Raw genomic sequence first — 20,866 nt, forward strand, 5'->3', positions numbered from 1 at the left:
GATATTTTTTCATACTACACAAAATGTGTTAACCTCCTAAGACCCGAACTTGTATTTTAGTGTCCTTTAAATTTTGTTAAAGAACAATGCCAATGCAAACAGTGACAAGTTCCTGTATAACTGAATTTCATCCTCTGCTTTTGCTATTCACATGGATCCAGCTGAGACATGCATCTTATTTTTTTAACCTCATATTAATCTGTGTTTTAAAGGCAGCAATATTTTTGCAATGTCTAAATAATTAATTGAGATAAACTTTAAATGCCGAGAGATGTCAAGAACACTAGACGGAGTGGACTCAATGGCAGAATGGTTAAGGTTTAGTGCCTTTATTTACAGTGACAAGAATTACCAGTTGCGAGGGAAAAAGGTAAGGCACATACGTGAGTTAATGGAGCCAGGTTTTGTATAGTTCAACAATCCAGAGAAGAAAGACTCTCAGCCACCACCACATGTATTAAACCTAATGTGACGGATCTGGGTCAGAGGGACCCAAGGTTATTAAATATGTTATGGACATGTGTATTTTTGGTGCTGCTGTCGCTCGTTTTCCTGTTTTGTGTGTGCGTGCGTGTGTGTGTGTGTGTGTGTGTGTACAGAGCACCGGTCTACAGGCATCATCAGGCCCGGCGGGTGTGTTCAGACTGGATGCTGGCCACACCTGAGGGAGCTCATTATGCACACCTGCAGCTGATCAAGCCTCGTCGGGGGAGCTACTTAGGAGTGTTGTGGAGCTCTCTCCGACGCTTGTTTCGTGAGACTTCCCGTCAGTTTCCCAGCTAGAAGTCAGTGAGTGTGAGTTTGTCGCAGTGTGGTGTATTTGCCTCTGTTATTTTCCCAGGAGGATTGTGGGACGAGAGGACAGCAAGCACGGGTTACACGAACACCAAGGAGCAGAGGCACGGAGCAGACCGTGACACTGATGACATAATCTGGGACAGGTGGTCGAGTCATCCCCTGTTAAAATAAAAAAATACTAAAATTGTTTTCTTAAAGAGAAGGGGCACGCAATTGGGGGGAAATTAAATTTAATACATCCCAGTATCCATACAATAGTAAAAAGCTTTTGCATTTCTGTGTGTGGAGTGAAATTGTGGACTGAAGTAAAGAACGGAAGCAATGTCCCAGCATGATTCAGTCTAACAAGCAGTAAAAAAAAAACAAAAAAAAACATGGTTTTGCAAAGGGAGGAGGTAGGGCTTTGATTCGGGTATTCTCAAACACTATTTTCATACTGTGTGTGTGTGGATGCACGCACAAGTATGTTTATATAACTTTATGTATATGTTTTGACGTGTTACTGGGGTTATAAAAGCAAATACATGTAACAAATTGTAAGGAAGAATTTATGATGGATAAACAGGAAGAAAACGTGTTGATTATTAGTAGTGGTGGAAAGGGGGTGGGATTAAAAAAGCTTGTTTCTTCCAGAGCTGCTTCTTACTCCTTTTTTAACGTACAGGGGTTTTTTTTTATAATCATTATTGTTTGGCTTTCCTTTGTTTGTTTTTGTTTCTTTCCCCCGCCACAATACAACACATTACAAATACCAGGAATTTCGAGCAGTTTCTTTCATATGGACTTCGCTATCTTCTTATTACTTCCATCTGTCTCTCTCTCTCTTATGAACCGGATCCGTTAGTGCTCTGGCGCTCAGCCTGGCGCACTGGACCGAACCAAATCATGAAATAAGGAGGGGGGGGGAGGCGATGTCAGACGCTGATTAGATTTCATAATTTGTTGGCAATGACAAAACGACATTAATTCTAGAAGAGAGGAGTGGTAAGGTCAAATACCTTATGAAACAAACATCCCTTTATTGTAATATGTTAATATTTTCAAAAGTAAAAGTAATTGACGGTTTACTATTTTTCTAGCGCTCATGTTATCACTTTTCTCATCCTTATGACGCCTCTGTTTGTTAGTACGGAATGAAGCTTAGAAAACGGGACATAATTGTGCGATTTTATCACCAATTTCTGTTAAATACTTATATAAGACAGTGTTCTTATTTCTTGTATTTTGTTTTTAATCTGTAATAATCTCTAAACTTTAATCCATTCGATTTTTTTGACACCAAACAAAACCGCTTTCTACATGCATCAACACCTCTTCTGCGTCTTCCCTATCCTGTTTTTTGTTTTCTCAGTTCTGCTTTTCCCTGCACACCCACTTTACTCTGTCTAGATTTAGCGTTGTGTTATATGTAGAGATCCACTTTCACTTGCCTTTTGCCAAATAGTCAACTACACCTTTTGCAAAACTGAGTCCCAGTTTGTTTTTGGACTTTGCTTTTTGCTAGATTTTTTTCCACCCTGTTCCAGTGTGTGCCTCCCTGCATTTTGTTTTTATTTTTTTAAACTTTTTGTTCATTTATTTCTTTTATTGTCAACTGTCTTTTTCTGCATTACTTTAAACCAAAGGTAAGTAGTTTAAACTTTTCATTTGAATTCAATAAAAGTTTATCTGAATATAGAATTAGAGTCAATGAATTTAAGGACCAGTTGATTACAAAGGTCTAATTTGTCAAGCAGTACTGTCTGAGGAAATATTACAGTTTATCTTTTAGTTTCTTGCTTATGGATGATTTTGTGCAAAAAACAAAAAACAAAAAACCCTGTGTACAGATATTGATACGGATGTGATCTATTAACTGTGAAACATAAAACCTACTAAAAACATGAGAACTACAATATTGTTCTGCAGTCCAATGCAAACATTTTGGGACGTACATTTTCCAGAGCTGTGGGTTGCGCCAGGAAGTTGGGGGTGGGGAGGTTTAGGGTGTAAGAGATAAAGTGTACATTGCATTCCTCTTGTCACGATCTAATACGCTCTATAAAGTCTGTGAACTAGCAAACCCAGCTGCACACAGAGCACAAGAATAAACAGTATAAACTGAAACTGATTGGTCCGCACAGCCAAGAAAATCATATCAGATGTTCTGTGGCTAAAATAACTTTTTCATCCACAAAATGGGTGGAGGTCTTAGAACGGAAGAAAAAAAAAGAGGATTGAACCAAAAGTGTCATATTAGCCGAACTGTTTATATTTGGTTTTTACACTGTGTATATTTTTCTATCAAACTCAGACTCCGTCTATAAGTATTTTGTCAGAAATATTTTTTTATTCTGTTTCCAGTGACATTATGTTCAGTTGAGGTACTGTTGCTGCCCATCTTAAGTTGGGCTTTAGACAACTTGCCCCATTCACGCCCATTCATACAACCACTTTTTCTGTGCTCTTTACTTTAGACTTTTTGAATGCAGGATATTTTATTAAAGCTATTTAGCAGGAGCAAAGCAAATTATGTATTAAATAATAATAATCACTTAATATACTTAATATACTTAATATACTTAACTAATTAATCTACTCCGAGATAATGCAAATTTCTAATACTGATCTTGAGAGTAATGAGAGAGCAGAGGATTGGCACATCCAGGCAGGAAGTTGCACTTCTTTGGGTCGTGTCAATATAATCCAATAGTAAGGTAGTAACTCTATACTGAGTCCTTGAATTACTTGACATTGTAATCCAACACAGCACAAATAGAGAATTAATGTAGTTTGGAAAGGAAGGCACTTTTGCGCAATTTTAATCACATAATCATATGATTATGTGACAAAATAGCGCAAAAGTGCTAAACTACATTTATTGTCTGGGGAGGTTGTTACCCCCCCTCTCTCAGCCACTTCCATCTGGCTGCACTCTTCCTGCTCTTCTCTGTTCTCAGTTCTGCTTTACCCTGCATCCGCTTTATTCATGTTGGATTTACCTTTCTATTAAATGCAGCTGCAATTGTGCAGTCTGAGCCACACAGTTCCAGTTTGTTTTTAACTTGTTTTTAACCTGTTTTCAGACTTTTTGCTTTCTTCCCGCCTGTTTTCTGTCTATGTCTCACTGTTTACTTCACATCTCCCTCAGCAGCCTTTTCTTGCGTTACTTTAACAAAAGGTGAACTGTTGAACTTTTAATCTGAATTTGATATCAGTGTCTCTGATTATATATGCATTAAAGGAGAAGTCGATCACAAATGTCTAACCTGTAAAGCAGTACTGTCTGGTTAAACATCGCAGTTTATCTTACAGTTTCACTTCCTTGTCATGGATGATTTCGTAAGAAACAAACTGGCTGAATGGGGGCTAAGTGAGTGGGTGGAGAAATTTAAAGGTAAAGTATTAACGTGAATCCATGATCGGTACAGATATTGATCATGATGTGATCTGTTAACTGTGAAACAGCTCATATAACTGTGCCCATTGCTTTGTCACTCATTGAACAAGAATTTCTAAAGCAAGTTGAGAATAATTTTTATCTCTGCAACTTTATTTTTAATTACAGATGAACAAATCGATGCAGAAAGTCTGCGTGTCCTTGATGATCGAGAAATTGATCATTTGATCCCAAAAGCTGGACCAAGAGTGAAATTCAAGAAGAACCTCAAGCTGTTAAAGGTAATTAAGTTTTTTAACAACATTTTTATTTGAGTCTTCGGAGGTGAACTTTTGTTAGAATTATCAGAATATTAAAAATGAACTGGCAGTAATAATATGTAGTGTCATTTTTGTTAATTCTTTACTAAAACTGAAATGTTTTTGTTGTGCTAGGAAGAAATAAACACAAATCAAGAAATCAAGAAACAGTAGTAAGAGGTTAATATTAAACACTGCTTTGCTGGGCTAAAGGGGCCTTGCTAGCTATGGGATTTTTAAGGGTGCGAAGCAGAGTCTCCAATTCTGTGATCCTGGCCTCCAGAGCTGCAAATAGTCTACATTTATTGCAAGTATCATTATTGCTAAAGGAGGCTAAGGAGTAATTAAGCACAAAAGTAACAAAAGTAATCTGACACAATGAGCAAGAAAGTGCAGGAGGTACAGGTGAAAGGGCCATGCTGCTAGTGAGTTGGCTACAAGCCGAGCTAAGCTAGCGAATCCCTGATGGCACAGTGAGTGAATACTGTGACTATAATTAGTGAGTGAATACACAGAGTGCATGAAGATAACACTATGAAATACGCTATCTATACGTTTTTAATTAAACTGGCTACGCAGATAAGCTACACAAAAATACCACTGTGCGTTGGAACAAGAAGTGATAGTCTACCATGGAGAGTGAACACGAAGTGACCCACTGGTGTTCGACAGCGTCTCACTGGCAGTAATTATTTGTAGAGTAATTTTAGTAATTCTTAACTAATATAGATTTGAACTGTTTTTACTGTTGTAGGAAGAACAAAACTCAAATCGGGAAACAGTCAATTCTGTTCAAGTAAGTAAATGTGGAGGGAAAAGTTCTTAAATGTCCATATGACAAATACAATTTTAATACATGTTTAAGAGCTTAATATTAAACACTGCTTTGCACTTTTATCTGCAGTGTGAACAGGAGCATGAAGAAGCAGCTGATGTGGTTCAGGTAAGGGTTATACTGAATTTCAGACATTTAGGCCAACTACCTGAGACAAAGTAAAGCTCCATTCTCTGGTCTATAGAAACTGACGACTCTCTACAGAAACCAATAAATGACTGAATCTAAAAACCTAATTCATAGGGGGTTGGGAAATTTTGCCGTAGCTAGGGGGTTTGCCAACCGTCTCTGTAGGTCTTCATGACTGGGACTTTGTTGTGGAAATTTTGACAATAACCTGCAACACACCCATTGAGCGTTTTGAAAAGGGTGTAATAAACACATTGCAATGTGGATAGATGCATCCCAGCCAAACCACTAGGATCATCTCTGAATCGTGGCCACCGCCCTTACATCTTATATACCCAGAGACAGACAAAGACACTCCACAAACTCTTACATGTTGGCCCCTCTCACGGGGAGGCTATACCATCAGCCTCATGCTTAAAACCCTCTCCCTCTCAGAGAGAATTATAACCTTGCTTTCTGCTTAACCGTCATTTCTAGTGCACATGCATACAACTAAGTGACAGGAGTGCTCTTGCTATACTAAAGTGAGAAAGTGATATTACTATTACTAATGTGATATGATTAAACATGTGATTAATACATGAGAACAGAAATCTGCCACCAAAACTTAATTATGTAAAAGAATTGTCTCATAGCATAAGAAGAGGGTAATGGGAGGGCGTAATGTATTCTTCATCAGTTTGCTGGTTGAAAACATGGAGAACTTGTACGTTAGTGTCCTTTAAATGCTGTTAAAGAGCAATGCCAATGCAAATAGTAATAATTTCCTGTATAACTCATATTCATCCTCAGGTCTTGCCATCCACAAGTGATACAGGTGAGACACATGCATCGTATTTATTGCATCTCATATTAGTCTTTGTTTTAAAGGCACCAATATTTTTTGCAATCTACATAACTTTACTAAGAATAGATTTACTGAGAGAAACACGTTTTTCTTTTCTTATTATTTTTTGTTGTTTTTATCCAATCAGGAAAGAGAAAATCAGACCTTCAAAGTGATGCCAGCAGGTTGCAGTCACCAGCTAAGCGACAGCGTCAGTCTATGCCAGGATTTGAAGGTATTTATGTTTCTTTCTAAACAGTGTCACAGTTTAAGCCACTATAGGGTTAAACTTCTGTGCAGCACAATTTGCCCAACATGCCAGTTTCATCTTTGATGCTAGAAATTACTTTTTCTTTGGCCTGTTGTCAAAATGTAACAGTCACACGATGCATGGTATAGTAAGTTTGATTGGTAAGTGGTCACATTATGATCCTGATATTCTCTAATTCACACAGGTTTGCTTTCTTTTTAAACATGAGATTTTACATTTTCTGGTTATTCTAGTCTATAATTCCTTCTAAATAGTTTTTTACTTTTTTGTCCACAGAATCAATCATACTGTCTGATGTGAAAAGCATCATGACATTTGTACATGCCAGACTAAATGACCAAGACAAACTCAGTGCTTTTTTGAAGTGAGTATTAATTTTTTTCATATTTTGTAATGTATGGGCCTGGTTCCACTCCTGATTGTGTGACAGTTTCACAAACAAGTCACAGAGAGATTGTTTTTAAAGAAAGCAAAAATGCACATATCTGTAAAACATCCCCAGAAGCTGTTAGTTATGTGTAATTTAGTCACACGGAGATGAATTAACCTAAATGCACTAACTGCACGTCTTTGGACTGTTGGAGAAAGCCAGAGTACCTGGAGAGAACCGAGGCAAACACAGAGAGAACATGTAAACTTAAAACAAAAAGGCCCCCAACCAGATGGTGGTGTGAGACAACAGTGCCATCATGCCATCGTGCTGCCTGAACATGAACCCTTTTGGTTCAATAGTCACCAATTAGTTTCTTTTGTCAGTCTGTTTGACGTGTTGGTTCTTTGTTTAGTTATTTTTACATCATACTTTTGACTCACAGCCGCACAATTATAGATGACGGAATGATTCAGTAGTAAACTAAAACTTTCCAAGTTAAGACCAACAAAGAGTGATATTTTTAGGAAGTTTTGGTGACTTAGCTACATTTTTTTCCTGTTCCCCGTATGTACCAACTCTTGGGGGAAACATTTTCACTTTAGCTGACACAAAAAGGAAGGTGTGGATCAAAACAACATACAGTAAACAATTAGTGGAGCGAGTCTATAAAACTGAAATACCTAGTAGTGATTACTATTAAAAATAACAAAACTCTCTTTTAAACCTTTTGAAGCATGCTTAAAAATGTTTTTGTGACTGAATCAATTAACCCATATTTAAAATCTCGTTCATCAGGAAAAAGATCAGTGATTTGGAGACAGACAAGAGGGAGCTGGTTGGTGTGTTTGGTAAAACTGGGGCTGGAAAGAGCTCTTTGATAAATGCCATCATCAAAGAGAAGAATCTTTTACCCTCTGGAAGCATCAATGCCTGCACCTCAGTCATGATCAGAGTGGAAGCTAACACACGTAGCACAAAGTATGAAGCAGAAATTGAGTTCATCACAAAGGAGGTAAAATGAATTCCCAAAATTTGATTTGTACTTGAAGCTAAATCATGTGTTATAGTGCAGTTCTTGGGGCTTAAGGCTGGGTACATGCCTCCAATAAATGGCTTGTCATCTATTTTTGTAGGAGTGGAAAGATGAGTTGTGGTCATTTCGTCAGTTTCTTGACAATAATAAAAATCAGAAAAGGGAAGACGCTGATGATTATCGTGGTGCTGTTGAAAAGCTGACAGCACTTTATGGAGAAGAATGGAAAGAGAAGTCCTCTGAAAACCTCATGGAAAACAAGTATTTCAAAGAAATTCCAGAATTTCTCCAATCCAGGCGAAAGATTTTGAGATATGAATCAGTAAGACAAACTCATATTACTACTATAACAGACAGCCATGATAGTCTACACGCTGGGGATGCTGGGAAGGGGACATAGGTGAAACTAGGACAACTTGGACACAAAAGGGAACTGACCAAATTAACAAAAGATTACGAATTGGAAACACATCTCACTTCTGAAAACAGAATGCAGCATAGATCCAAAAGTCCAAAAAACACAAAACACCAAAAACAGATCCAGTGATCAAAACAGATCTTACTGAGATCCCATAATGACATGTAGACGACCACATTGCCAGAAAAAAAAAATTGTTCTTGTAATAACTGTTGTTAACAAGACCCAAGCTTGGTCCAGGTCCATTATGTAGAGCATGATTTTCTTTTCTTTCTTTCTTTCTTTCTTTTTTTTTAAATCGTAGTAAGAACCTTTACCTCTTCACACAACAGTCAGTTCCCTGTTCTAACCTAACTACCCTTTTTAAATCACTCTTTAGAAATTAACTGCTGAGCAAAGTTATCAAAGATTGAATCAAAGTGGCCACAAACTTTAGTAAATTGGTGTCTGACAGTCGGTTGTGTCAGGAATGGCATAAAGTGGTGTAAAACCCTGAAAGTCAAAACATGCCAAGTTATGCGCTGCAGTGATCCCTTGCAAATAAGGGAGCACCCTAAAGTGGCTTATTAATATCTCAAAGTGGTCGAAAACTATGCAAAATTCCCACATGAAGTAGTTTCTGCTGTTAAGAACAAGAGTGTAGTTAGTGTTATTTAAATAGAGAATAAAAACTTTTAAATAATTCATAAAAATCTATTTTCATTTTGGTTTTGAATGATAATTAGAGACTTTCTCAAAACTATCAAATGGTTGATTGTTCTAAAAAGGGTTTCACATGACCTGAATTTCCCCTCAGTCTTGATCCAATATAACACAAGGGGAAGCTTGTACATGACACAATCTGATCATTTAAATCGAAAATTGACGAAAGTTCCCTTGCACATCTATTTTGGCATTGCCCTGTCTTGAAAGTTTTTTGGAGCCAGATTTTTACGTGGTTTTCAAACCAATTTAGGAAAAAAGTACCACTTGATGGTACACTGGCTATACTTGGATCATTTGCATCAATCGAATCTTTTTTCCTTTTCACAAAAACAGATAATTACAATGGGTATGCTGGCTGCAAAGAAACTTATTCTTTTACAGTGGCGGTCTTCTTCGGCCCCGTGTTTTAAAAGGTAGCTTAATGAGATGGTGTCTGTGGCCAGGATGGAACAGATACAATTTAAAAGAAGGGGGAAACTGGCGAGTTTTTGTACAATTTGGTAGCCATTTCTAGAATTCTTAAAAATTAACTGATCATAATTCATGCCTCACGCTCTGCGCAGATTTTCTTATTTTATTTTACTCTTTATTTAGTTAATATTGTTATAATTTTTTCTTCCTCTTTTTTCTCCTTTTTCTTTTTTCATGCTTATAAGTTCACAAATGCTAAATGTAGTATTTGTCCTCAGTTGAATCTGTATAAGCATGCTGTGTTTAATTTAAAAGCAAAAAAAAAATAAAAATAAAAAAAATATATAAAATTGAAAACTAATTACTCAACTTTTAGTGATCCAATTTCTTTAAGTTGTTTTTTTTCTGTCACTGATTTTTTAATGGTTTTTGTAAAGCACTTAAACTGTAGGATTAAAATTAAACTGCACAGCTTTTATTATTTATTGCAGGCTAATGAACTTTCTGCAAAATTTGTCAAGTACACAAGAAGTGAGTCAAAACAAGGAGAAGGCAATGAAGGAAAAAAGTGGTTTTGGCCTCTAGTGAAGTGTGTGACTGTCAGGGTGCCAAACAAGTCTCTTCTCCAGCATGTCACACTTGTGGACCTTCCTGGAAATGGCGACCGTAACAAGAGCAGAGATCAGATGTGGAAAGGGGTAATTCACATTTACTGTTCTTTGCTCATACTGTGTTGTCTGTAAACAGTCATCTTTCAATGAAGCACTGAGACATGTTATTCTCCTTTCAGATAGTTGGAGATTGTTCTACTGTGTGGATTGTGACTGACATTAATCGAGCAGCATCAGAGAAAGAGGCCTGGGAGATCCTGGAAAGTGTCAGTAGTCTGATTGGAAATGGTGGCGAATGTCAGCAAATTCACTTTATCTGCACCAAGTCTGATCTTGTTGATGATTCAGATGATCTGTAAGTAAATTTTGCATGCTGATCAACTACACGGTGTTTCCATTTAAGATCAACCCAGGCTAGAATAAAACACAGAGTTGAGCCTTTTTTTTTCTAATTAATACAGAACATTTGGGTCAAAATGAGTCTCAGAGGCAGATCCAGTTTTATAAAGTTTACACCAAATAGTGGACTGAGTAATAAACAGAGAATTCTATTAAATTTAATTATTATTAAATTGCATTCTATTAAAAAATAGAATGCAACAAACTGGAGGACAACCACCATCAGGCAGAGAAACATTGCCACAGCCAGTCTTTAAATACAATTTATGTGTTAACAAAGAGTTACAGGTGTGCAAAAGTCAGGCAAAGCTCAGTTTGGTTCCCACACTTTCACCTAAAGGCCAAGAATAAATCAAAACCGCCCAGCCTGCCCCAAATTAATGATGGTGATGGTGATGATAATAGTGATGATGGTAACAGTACAGATATGCTCATTTCTTGTAGTTCATCAGCTGATATCCATGATGGAATAGTAATGAGAAACCAGCAAGCCAAGGATGGAGTAAGGAAAGAATTCAGCCAGCAAAGCAAGATTAATGTGAGTTTTATAGGCTGACAGAAAATAATACAGACTCTCCACAGTTGCAAAGATGCATTAAAATGAAATAATTTTTCCGCAGAAACACTTCACTGACGACAGTTTCAAAGTGTTCACAGTGAGCTCCAAAGAGTTCCTAAAAGGGAAGCATCTAAATCCAGAAGAAACTGGTAGGTGAAGTCTCAGTGAACATGTTGTTTTAGTTTGCTGTGACTGAAAGAAGAATTATTTAATTTGCATTATAGTACGTAATGTCAAACTGTGGCACTGAAATTTCTTCTTAACAGAAATACCAAAACTTCAGGGATTTTTGCAAGATCTCAATGACTGTCACTCTGAGATAGTAAACTATGTGAGTGGAGCTTATGGGATTCTTGCTTTGATTCAAGGAGCCAACTCCGGAGGAGTGGTAAGGTCAAGTAAAACCAACTCTTACATGTTGGGATGGTCAAGTAAAACCAACTCTTACATGTTGGGATTTCTCAAATGTCTTTGTGTTTCTTATTATGTTTTTTTATGTATTAATTTATAGGTTATTAAGTGATCAATTGATTCATGTATTTTTGCCATTCTGTTTTACTTACAGGAGAGTGACTTAAAACCAAGTGAAGTTTATAGATCTATAAGAAATAATAAGTATTTTTTTTATGGTTTTATTCCTTCAAATATTTTTCAGGATGATAAAAAAGGTGAGGTGTGTTCAGAACTTGAGAGAAACATGAACCTTCAACTTGCAAATATCAACAAAGAAATGGAAGAGACCATTACGGCCTTTGAAAAATGTCTTAATGATGGCGTTGAGAAATCCAAAGGTTCATACGGAGAAAAACTCAAGAACTTCTTGTATCACGTATGTATTTTAAATCTAGTTGTAACAAAGCAACAGGTTTTAAAGGAGTATGTATTTAAATAATTCTGTTTTCTTTTTTGTTTTAGGGAATGAAGGGTGGTGCTTTTCACAGGGTACTGAAGTGTGTCGTTGAGAATGGTGGCGTCCACAAACCAAAGAACGGGACCCTAATTAACCTTAACATGATGTTGGCTTCATGTCTGACTGACAGCATTGATAAAGAATTCAGAAAGACCTTCCCGTAAGAAAAGACAAGTTCTAAACAGTCACATAATATTATTCAAGATATGTAATTTATAACATATCACAATTTTAAAATATAAACTTGCCAACTCTGCCATTAATAACCACAATGTTTACATGTTTTAGAAATGACTCAGAATGTGTAGCATTCAACGGAGTCATCAAGACTTTTTCACTTAACACTGATTCTCTGATTGAAAAGTACAAAAATACTGAACTGCAGCTCAGATTTCTCAAGACAGAGGTAAGAGATGAAACTTTTCTATACATCAATTCAAACAGTAAAGTACAGTAAAGGGAACAAATGAAAAATTAGTTTTATAGCTTGATGTAATTTAAAACAACGTTCATCCGTATTTCATGTTTTGTGTCTAAGGAAGAAAAAATTAAGGCAAAACTGAACAGAATGATCCGGGAACAGAAGAAAAAAGTGTACAGCAGTTTGACAGAGACAATTGAAGACATTATGGATGAAGGCTACAAGAGTAAGAAATAATATTATTCACAACTTGGCACTAAAACACATATTTATATTTATCATTATTGAGCAAGAGAAATCTGATTGGAGTTTTCTGTCTTATTGTAGAGGCTGCAGAATTTAGAGGAGAAGGCACGCTGTACAACATGAGAGAGACTATTAAGAACCATGTGCACTCAAAGAAGGACATGTTTGAGCAGGCAAAAAATACCATGTTGGAGAAGTTACGCAGTTTAATGGTTTGTCATGTTTTATGAAGAAGTATTATGACCATATTTTGTTATAGCTCACCTGAAGGCTTTTTCTGTGTTTAACTGGAATAGACTTATACAAAAATTTATGTTTCCATTTATGTTTTAAATCAAGTCTGAGAAATTTCTAAATGTAATTTAATTTGACTTTAATACAATATTTGATCTGTGATAAGTGAATACAATTTTTTTTAAATTAGAGAGACATCCTTGAGATTCTGGAGACTACTATGAATGAATCCTTTGAACTTTCATTCAAGACTGATGGGAGCTCACTCCCAGGTAAACAGGACAGTTTGCTGTAATTACATCGGTTCCAAGTGCTTGATAATGCTTCCGTCCTTTTATCTTTATCTTTGCAATCTTGCACCTGATAACTTAGTCTATGTAACTATTTATCTATTTTTTAAATTAACTTATAAATTACTGATTCACAAAAATTCAAATTTGTTTTTCAGATGTTTCAACAGAGCTTGATATGGTGAAGAAACGTTATGATGAACTTCCAGGCACTCCAGATGATGAAGTGTCTCTTACTGGGTAACTCCTAATATGTTATCAATGGTATTACATTAAATATTTAAAATTTTACAAAAAAGAAACAATTTTTGCTCTTAACAATGTTAACATTTATTTTAAGTCAAAGTATGATGATCAGCTCAGAGGCTGCAATGAGTCCATTTTAGGGGAATCTGCAATTCAACATTTAAACTAATTATAGCCATTAGTATTCTTTAGTGTGAGGAGTTTTACAAGCAATATTACGATTTTAAAAATGTAGAAATTATATTATGTTCATTGGTTATTGTTTATTGTCAAACCTTTGCTCTCTTTTTTTAATGTTTCAGATTTGCTGACCAGGTAGAAACTGCAGAAGCCTGGACACAAACAGGTCTTACCAGAGGAAGTGCTGTTTAAAACAAAAAAACATCTGATTTGGTCTCAATCCTTTTCAGTTGTTTTTATTTGGTCTTTGGTGACATTTGACTTTGATTTTGTGAATGTCATTATAAGGGATTCTGGATTTTTATTTCTGTAAGACATTTGTCTCTTTTAATGTTTTAAATCTTGAGGCTGACAGAGAAGTTTGAGGAAAAACTGAAAGAGATTCACATCACTCTACATATATTTCGATCTACTTTAATGCTTTTATTTCATGAGTTTAGTTATGGTTCATTCAGATGACAATTATATAACACATTTCAGTACATGTAAAATCAGTCTACTTATCACAGAAGGTAAAAACATGGCAACACGTTATAATATAGCCCACGACTAACGCGTAATTCCCCTGTAATTAAAAGGAACATCAATGTATTTTATCTAAAATTACAATTAGAACTGTGATTGTATTTACCTACAAATATTTAAAGGTAACAAGCCAACCAGACCATTGTTTTAAGATTTTTAGTATTATAATCCTAAGTCTCCTACAATTTATCTTGTAAACGTTGATTGGTCAGTTAGGGTAAGTAGCTCCATCTCCATGCAGCTACAGGACTAGTTTTATCCCTCTACATTGTGTCCATCTTTTCCTCCAATAAATGTTTAATTTCACAAGTTCTTTTCATTATGGAATTAACTGTCTGATTATGAGATTAAAAATAGTTTTTTATCTCAACCTTTCACACACAAATATGTATGTTTTTGACAGGTTTTCATACATTAGAGCCACAGCAGAGGGTGTTTTTCTTAAAAACAATATCTGAATTAGGATAAGATGGATTTGTGTATGAAAAACACAACTAGTCATAAATTTATTTGTAAAACTTAAAGTTTCTGGGGTTTTTTTCCAAGGACACATTCACACTTCTTGTCATGCTCTTTTAATTGTTGCTTTCTTGTTCCCTACAATCTTTCTGACCTGTCATCTATGTTTATTCTTCACAAAAAATATTATTATATGAACATTGTTTTGGTAGTAGTATCAGCTGACTCTGTTGTGATATTTTGACAACATTGTGTGCTGTTGACAGAATTTGAGTTTGTCTAAGGTGCACCTCTGTCACACCTAACAGCCATTGTTGTTGTTGCAGGTCTTTCCAAGTATCCTGTGCCATTTGAGTCCCCACAAAAGAACTGAGTGTATTTTGTATAAAAATATATTATCACATTATTTCTAAAAGCTTGTCTTACAATCTTAATCCCCAATTTACCTTAGAAATCAATTATACTTTTGTTTGGGGGTTTTTTAAGCACAAATATCCTGAAATGCCATGTCCAGTCATTTTTGTTCAAGTTCAGTTTTTAATATAAGCTATAAAAATTAAAAACAGTTGTACACCCTCACTCATAATATTATAACCAGATGTTATTTTAATTCTATGAATACATTTTCAATGCTTAAAGTCTTTGATATAAGTCCCTGAATTGGCTGTAACCCCCATTACTCTTACTCTTAGGGGCATTGTTTTTTTGTTGTTGTTATTTTTGTTTGTTTTCTTTTCTTTTTTAAGGAAAATCGTCTTTTTTTAAAGAACCAGAATAAATATCAGGCTTTCATCAACCCTTTCTTCCATTTTTCTGAGTGATTCACAGATGTGTTGAAGCATAGCATGTTCACCCTCTTATGCTTATTTACAGTATAAACTGATACTGCCTCACATAAGTAATAATGGCTAATTTAAGTATAAAACATCTTCCTCATTTTCCACAGTAACAAGGTGGACACAGTAATGGGCAGGTAGATCATTGATGTGATATGCACATGGGGCACATTTTGTGGTTATTTTTAACTTAAGTATGTAATTTAATCTAAACCAATATTTTTTTAGTTTGAAATATTTCTCAATGCATTTTTTATTATAGTATTTTTTTTTCATATTTTGGTATCTCAACCTCAAAAACGTAAGGCAGCAAGACTGTCGATGTAAAAGGAGACTGTGAAGACTATTAAAAATTGTGTATAAATGATAACAATAGTAAATTTACAGTGAAGTATATGGGCATGATTTTATTATTTTTTATCATTCTTGATGAGCTCTCAGCCGTAAAAGGCTGATGGGGTATTGTAGTCACTCTGCCTGGTGGGTGGAGCCTATCCCAGCAGTCCAGAGGCGGGGTGGACAGGTCTATCGCAGGGCCAACACAGAGAGACAGACCGTTATACTCACATTCACACAATAGGCAACTTCGGATTTCTAAGTCTAATATCAGCCTGCAATTGAGTCAAATTGATAACTTCATGCAATCTGTGTCTGACAACCCAGCAATTGTGGTAAATCATCAGATCACATATCAGTTGCAAAGAGGTGTTGTGCAGAAAACAACAGACATCACTCTGACTTGACTGAGCAAAAAACAACATTAGTTTATTGTCTAGTCTTTCACACAAACAGCAACTTCCAAAATGACAACCCATCCATATAATCAATTCAATTCAGTTTTATTTTTATAGCGCCAAATCACAACAACAGTCACCTCATGGCGCTTTATATTGTACAGTAGATCCTACAATAATAGATACAGAGAAAAACCCAACAATCATATGACAAGCATTTTGGCGACAGTGGGAAGGAAAAAAAACCTTTTAACAGGAAGAAACCTCCGGCAGAACCAGGCTCAGGGAGGGGCGGGGCCATCTGCTGCGACCGGTTGGGGTGAGAGAAAGAAGACAGGATAACGACATACTGTGGAAGAGAGACAGAGATTAATAATAGGTATGATTCAATGCAGAGGTCTATTAACACATAGTGAGTGAGAAAGGTGACTGGAAAGGAAAAACTCAATGCATCATGGGAATCCCAGGCAGCCTACGTCTATTGCAGCATAACTATGGGAGGATTCAGGGTCACCTGGTCCAGCCCTAACTATATGCTTTAGCAAAAAGGAAAGTTTTAAGCCTAATCTTAAAAGTAGACATAGTGTCCCCCCAAACAAAACTGGGAGCTGGTTCCACAGAAGAGGGGCCTGAAAACTGAAGGCTCTCCCTGCCATTCTACTTTTAAATACTCTAGGAACAACAAGTAGGCCTGCAGTGCGAGAGCGAAGTGCTCTAATAGTACTACAAGGTCATTAAGATAAGATGGGGCCTGATTATTTAAGACCTTGTATGTGAGGAGCAGGATTAACTGAAGGCTTTTCAGGAAGTTTTTTGGACTTCCTGATAATAATGAATTGCAGTAGTCGAGCATGGAAGTAATAAATACATGAACTAGTTTTTCAGCATCACTAACACCATTGACACCATTTTAACCGCTCGTTACGCTAGTCTAGCCGTTTTCTATTAAACTATACAATACATATTATGCATTTCAGATTGCTCAAATTAAATCATGTACATTACAAACCTTGTTCCCCTGTCGACTGTAGCTAGATGGTTTGAAAGAAGAGTAAAAGATGCCATTTATGTCCACTGTGAGCGACCATCTTTGAACAGAGGCGGTGGTTTACGACACCAACTGTCTGCCATCTATAATCCAGTGTTGAGATTCCTTGCCAGACGCCTTAACGCCCACTCACATCCTGGGCCATCTGACCTCAGGAAATCACATGACAGGGTGGGGCTAGGTTTCACAATGAGCTCACCCGAAACCTTGTGACCTACACCCATTTTCTTAGAGAGCGATCTAAGTGGAGTGCTGCTTTTGAAAGCCAGATTGAAAAGGGACAAAAAATCTGTAATCTGCATAGTGAGGACCTGAACTGATTTTTCCAGTAATTTACTTATAAATGGCAATTTTGAAATAGCCCAATAATTACTAGTAGAGCAAGGATCTAGATTCTGCTTTTTTTTTTTTAAATTAATTAATTAATTTTATTTATTTATTTATTTTAAAAAAAGAGGAGTTTCCTCAGCATGTTTAAAGGATGGAACACAACCTTGCCTCAGTGAACTGTTAATGATGGATAACAATGTGGGACCAATGATGGTGAGAGTCCCAGACAGGACAGAGAGAGGCAATATATCTAAAGAGCACGATGAGAATTTAATTTTACCTATTACTGTAATTAAGTCATTGAGTGTGATTGGAGAAAAAGAAGTAAATGACCCAGGACACTCAGGGCATCTTCATAAGGGGAGGCACTTGAGGAGATTTTGGATCTCAGGTCCATCACCTTATTTACAAAGTGATTGAGGAAAGTATTACAGTAACACAGCATGCTAGGTTGGAGGAGAAACAATACTGCTGATGGTATCAAATAGAATTCTTGGGTTATTTTTATGACGGTTTATAAGATTATTGAAATAAGAGGATCTAGCCTCGTTCACTGACTCATTATATAAGTGAAGAAGTTATTTGAAGTGTTCATGATGGACAACCAGACCTGTGGACTTCCAGAGACGCTCTGCTTTTCAACAGGAGCGTCGAAGAACACAATTTGTATTGTTTAACCAGGGTGTGCGGGAACTAACAGAGCAATGCCTAGTTTTGAAAAGAGCAACCTGATTAAGAATGGCAAGACAGTGTTCATTAAAAGAATTAGTAAGGAGGTCAGAAGAGGTTTTAAAATTAAAAAGAGAAGAAAACAGATAAATGATAGAGTCATCAATAAAGCACCTGCGCCTAATAAATCCTTGGGAAGGAGACTTTGAGTTGACAGATACATTAAAAAAGACTGACTTATGGTCTCTAAAAACAATGTCATTTAAGTTGTCATGTCATGTACTCTGCCTCTCGCCTGACAACTGGGAAAGGCTCCAGCAAACCCGAATTGGATAAGCAGAAGAAAATGGATGGATTGGGATTTTAAAGCATGAATTCCTCTCAAGGATATTAAGGTTTTAATTGTGAGGGTCTAAACCAGGGGTAGGTAACTCCAGGCCTTGAGTGCCAGTGTCTTGCAGGTTTTAGATGTGTCCTTGATCCAACACAGCTGATTCAAATGGCTAAATTACCTCCTCAAAGTATCTTGAAGTTCTCCAAAGGCCTGGTAATGAACTAATCATTTGATTCAAGTGTGTTGACCCAGGGTGAGATCTAAAACCTGCAGGACACCGGCACTCGAGGCCTGGAGTTGCCTACCCCTGGTCTAAACCAAAAGACCAGCACTACATTCAAAAATGTTTTGATGTCTTTTTTTCCTACTTTTGTTGTATTTGTTCATCATTTGTGTACCCTAGTTATACAGGAAAGTATACAGCAGTGGGACTGCAATGTTACTGATTTTAATTTTAGTGCTTTAAACCACAGGAATACCATGATATTCAGACTCTTTTCAGTTTTAAGGATTCAAGGATTTTCTTTCCCTTGTAGTAAATTTGAATATTATAATTTAATGCCTTTGGTCATGTTACATTTATTTTCATGATGTATTTCTCAGTTTTATCTTGAGACTTCTATAGCACATGACTTATGTATACCATTTACTTACATTTCTAACATAAATAGTAATTTACTGTAATACAATGGTTTTTTTTGGTTGTCATATGAGTAATAAAGCAGCAAGAAAAAGTAAGTCTCAGCTTCTACTTTAGCTATTATAGCATATTGTTTCTGTTGCTTATATTCTGTATTGATTCTATGCTGTAAGATGGAAACATGTTTTTTTTTTCAAACCCTGTTCTTGTTTTTTTCTGATACTAAAAATAAGCTGCCTGCCAAAAAGTATTTCGCAGCACCACAGCAGTTTTTAACATACAACAAAATTATCTATGAAATGTAAAAACTGAACCACAATCTATTTTTCAACCGGAAGTCGAATGATTGGTGATCCTGCTTCCTGTAAAAGCGTTCTTATCTCAGTGGCCTTACAGGTCATCTACAATCCTCCAGTCACATCTGTCATCAGCAGCTCTCTTCTATAATCTGTTAACTTTTATGGCCAAAGTAACCCTTTGTGTGATATTACAACAATACAGGTTTTTACATTTCCTGTTTCACAAAGGTTTTAAAAAAAAAGCATGTTGAGAATTTGGACTTTTTGAATCCAGAATATTACATTAAAGGAATTTAGTAGAAGCAAAGCAAAAGATGAATCAAGTAATAATAATAATAATCACTTAATAAAATCACTTGAATTTTACTTACCTAATTAAGCTAATGTAGATTCCTAATACTGATCTTGGGAGGAATGAGAGAGAGGATGGGCTCATCCAGGCCTGAAGATGCATTTATTTCTGTTCCCTGTCAATATAATCCAATAGCAAAGTAACTCTATAGTGTTCTCCAATTACTTTGAAATGGTAATCCAACATTGTACGAGAAGTGAAAAAAGCCAAAAAATTATCATTCGTAAGTTCATAGTGTTCGGCAGCACCTAATCCTTTGGCGTTTTTTTTTTTGCTGTAATTTCCAACTGTGAACTTCCAAGTCTGGATTTACTGATCATGCAGGAAACTAGAGGAAGAATCCTGAATGCTCCTAAGTGACCCCTTAGAAGCATTGATAGCCATTTGGCCATGTTGTATGCATGACTTCTACTCCCCCGCCCTTCTTCCTCTGACCAAATGTGGTAAGAAGAAGAAGGGCAGAAGATGGGCATCCCATCCTTTGTTTCTTTTGTGTGTGAATATACATTCCTTCATACACTTCATGTATAATCATATATATTCTATTAATTACAAATGAATCTTGTGCATTTCAGGTTAAAGCTAAGAAAACTATATCAACAACCACCAAACAACTAAATCAGCAAATGAGAGCAGGTAAACGGATTACACGCAACGATGTAAACACAAAGTGTGGACGAAATGCATGAGAATCAGTGCGAGGTCTTCGGCTTTCTCACTTGACGGCACGTACACGCCATCAGTGCTGAACGATGACATCTCACAGCTTATGATGCTGCAGGATTTGCCACTCTTCACCTCTTCCTTACAGATGCATCTGGAGATCAGCACACCTAAGGCTGATCTGTGTGTGTGTGTGTGTGTGTGTGTGTGTGTGTGTGGGGGGGGGGGGTAGTGGAAAGCTGCTCTTCAGTAGTTTTCCACTACTCTCCTTCTCTTTGCCCTGGAGGGTTGCCCTCCCACAGGCTTGTAACTGTGGCCTCCAGTCCTGGGGGTGGGGGTTAGCTGTTCTCCTGCCCTGCACCCCAGCCCCCTCCCACTATGCAATCTACAGTCTCTCTAACTAT

General features: G+C 36.5%; 1 protein-coding gene and 1 long non-coding RNA gene across 5 annotated transcripts; one reads left to right on the plus strand and one right to left on the minus strand.

Annotated features, from left to right (window-relative positions):
* The first annotated feature begins 1,669 nt into the window (after positions 1 to 1,669).
* LOC146388580 (nuclear GTPase SLIP-GC-like) lies at positions 1,670 to 15,353 on the plus strand. Of its 4 annotated transcripts, none has more exons than XM_084925971.1 (23): positions 1,670 to 2,423; positions 4,093 to 4,174; positions 4,346 to 4,458; positions 5,231 to 5,272; positions 5,381 to 5,419; positions 6,233 to 6,257; positions 6,415 to 6,501; positions 6,814 to 6,901; positions 7,706 to 7,922; positions 8,044 to 8,265; positions 9,969 to 10,175; positions 10,268 to 10,443; positions 10,932 to 11,025; positions 11,108 to 11,195; positions 11,313 to 11,434; positions 11,702 to 11,875; positions 11,962 to 12,116; positions 12,245 to 12,362; positions 12,495 to 12,603; positions 12,705 to 12,835; positions 13,048 to 13,129; positions 13,306 to 13,411; positions 13,696 to 15,353. In XM_084925971.1, exons 2-22 carry the CDS (start codon positions 4,108 to 4,110, stop codon positions 13,389 to 13,391), a joined length of 2,442 nt encoding a protein of 813 aa, XP_084782097.1. In that variant the 5' UTR covers positions 1,670 to 2,423; positions 4,093 to 4,107; the 3' UTR covers positions 13,392 to 13,411; positions 13,696 to 15,353. The 4 variants fall into 4 exon arrangements, with proteins under 4 accessions (XP_084782097.1, XP_084782095.1, XP_084782096.1 ...); XM_084925969.1 differs by having other exon boundaries at positions 1,671 to 2,423; positions 13,306 to 13,387; XM_084925970.1 differs by having other exon boundaries at positions 1,671 to 1,782; positions 13,306 to 13,387.
* A 357-nt stretch (positions 15,354 to 15,710) lies between these two features.
* LOC146388581 (uncharacterized) lies at positions 15,711 to 17,378 on the minus strand. The gene is made up of 3 exons (XR_014800060.1): positions 17,137 to 17,378; positions 16,374 to 16,476; positions 15,711 to 15,918 (listed from the first exon to the last, which is right to left on the minus strand). It is a non-coding gene; the product is annotated as an uncharacterized LOC146388581 (long non-coding RNA).
* Between the last annotated feature and the right edge of the window lie 3,488 nt (positions 17,379 to 20,866).

This window comes from Perissodus microlepis, chromosome 4 (genome assembly GCF_051167445.1).
Source record: "Perissodus microlepis isolate ML-2025 ecotype Zambia chromosome 4, ASM5116744v1, whole genome shotgun sequence".
Lineage (NCBI taxonomy): Eukaryota > Metazoa > Chordata > Actinopteri > Cichliformes > Cichlidae > Perissodus > Perissodus microlepis.

Coding starts and splice junctions, on each gene's coding strand:
- LOC146388580 (XM_084925969.1), top strand. CDS start 4,108: ATGGATGATTTCGTAAGAAACAAACTGGCTGAATGGGGGCTAAGTGAG. Junction 7,923..8,043: donor TTGAGTTCATCACAAAGGAG/GTAAAATGAATT, acceptor CTATTTTTGTAG/GAGTGGAAAGATGAGTTGTG. Junction 12,604..12,704: donor TATGGATGAAGGCTACAAGA/GTAAGAAATAAT, acceptor GTCTTATTGTAG/AGGCTGCAGAATTTAGAGGA.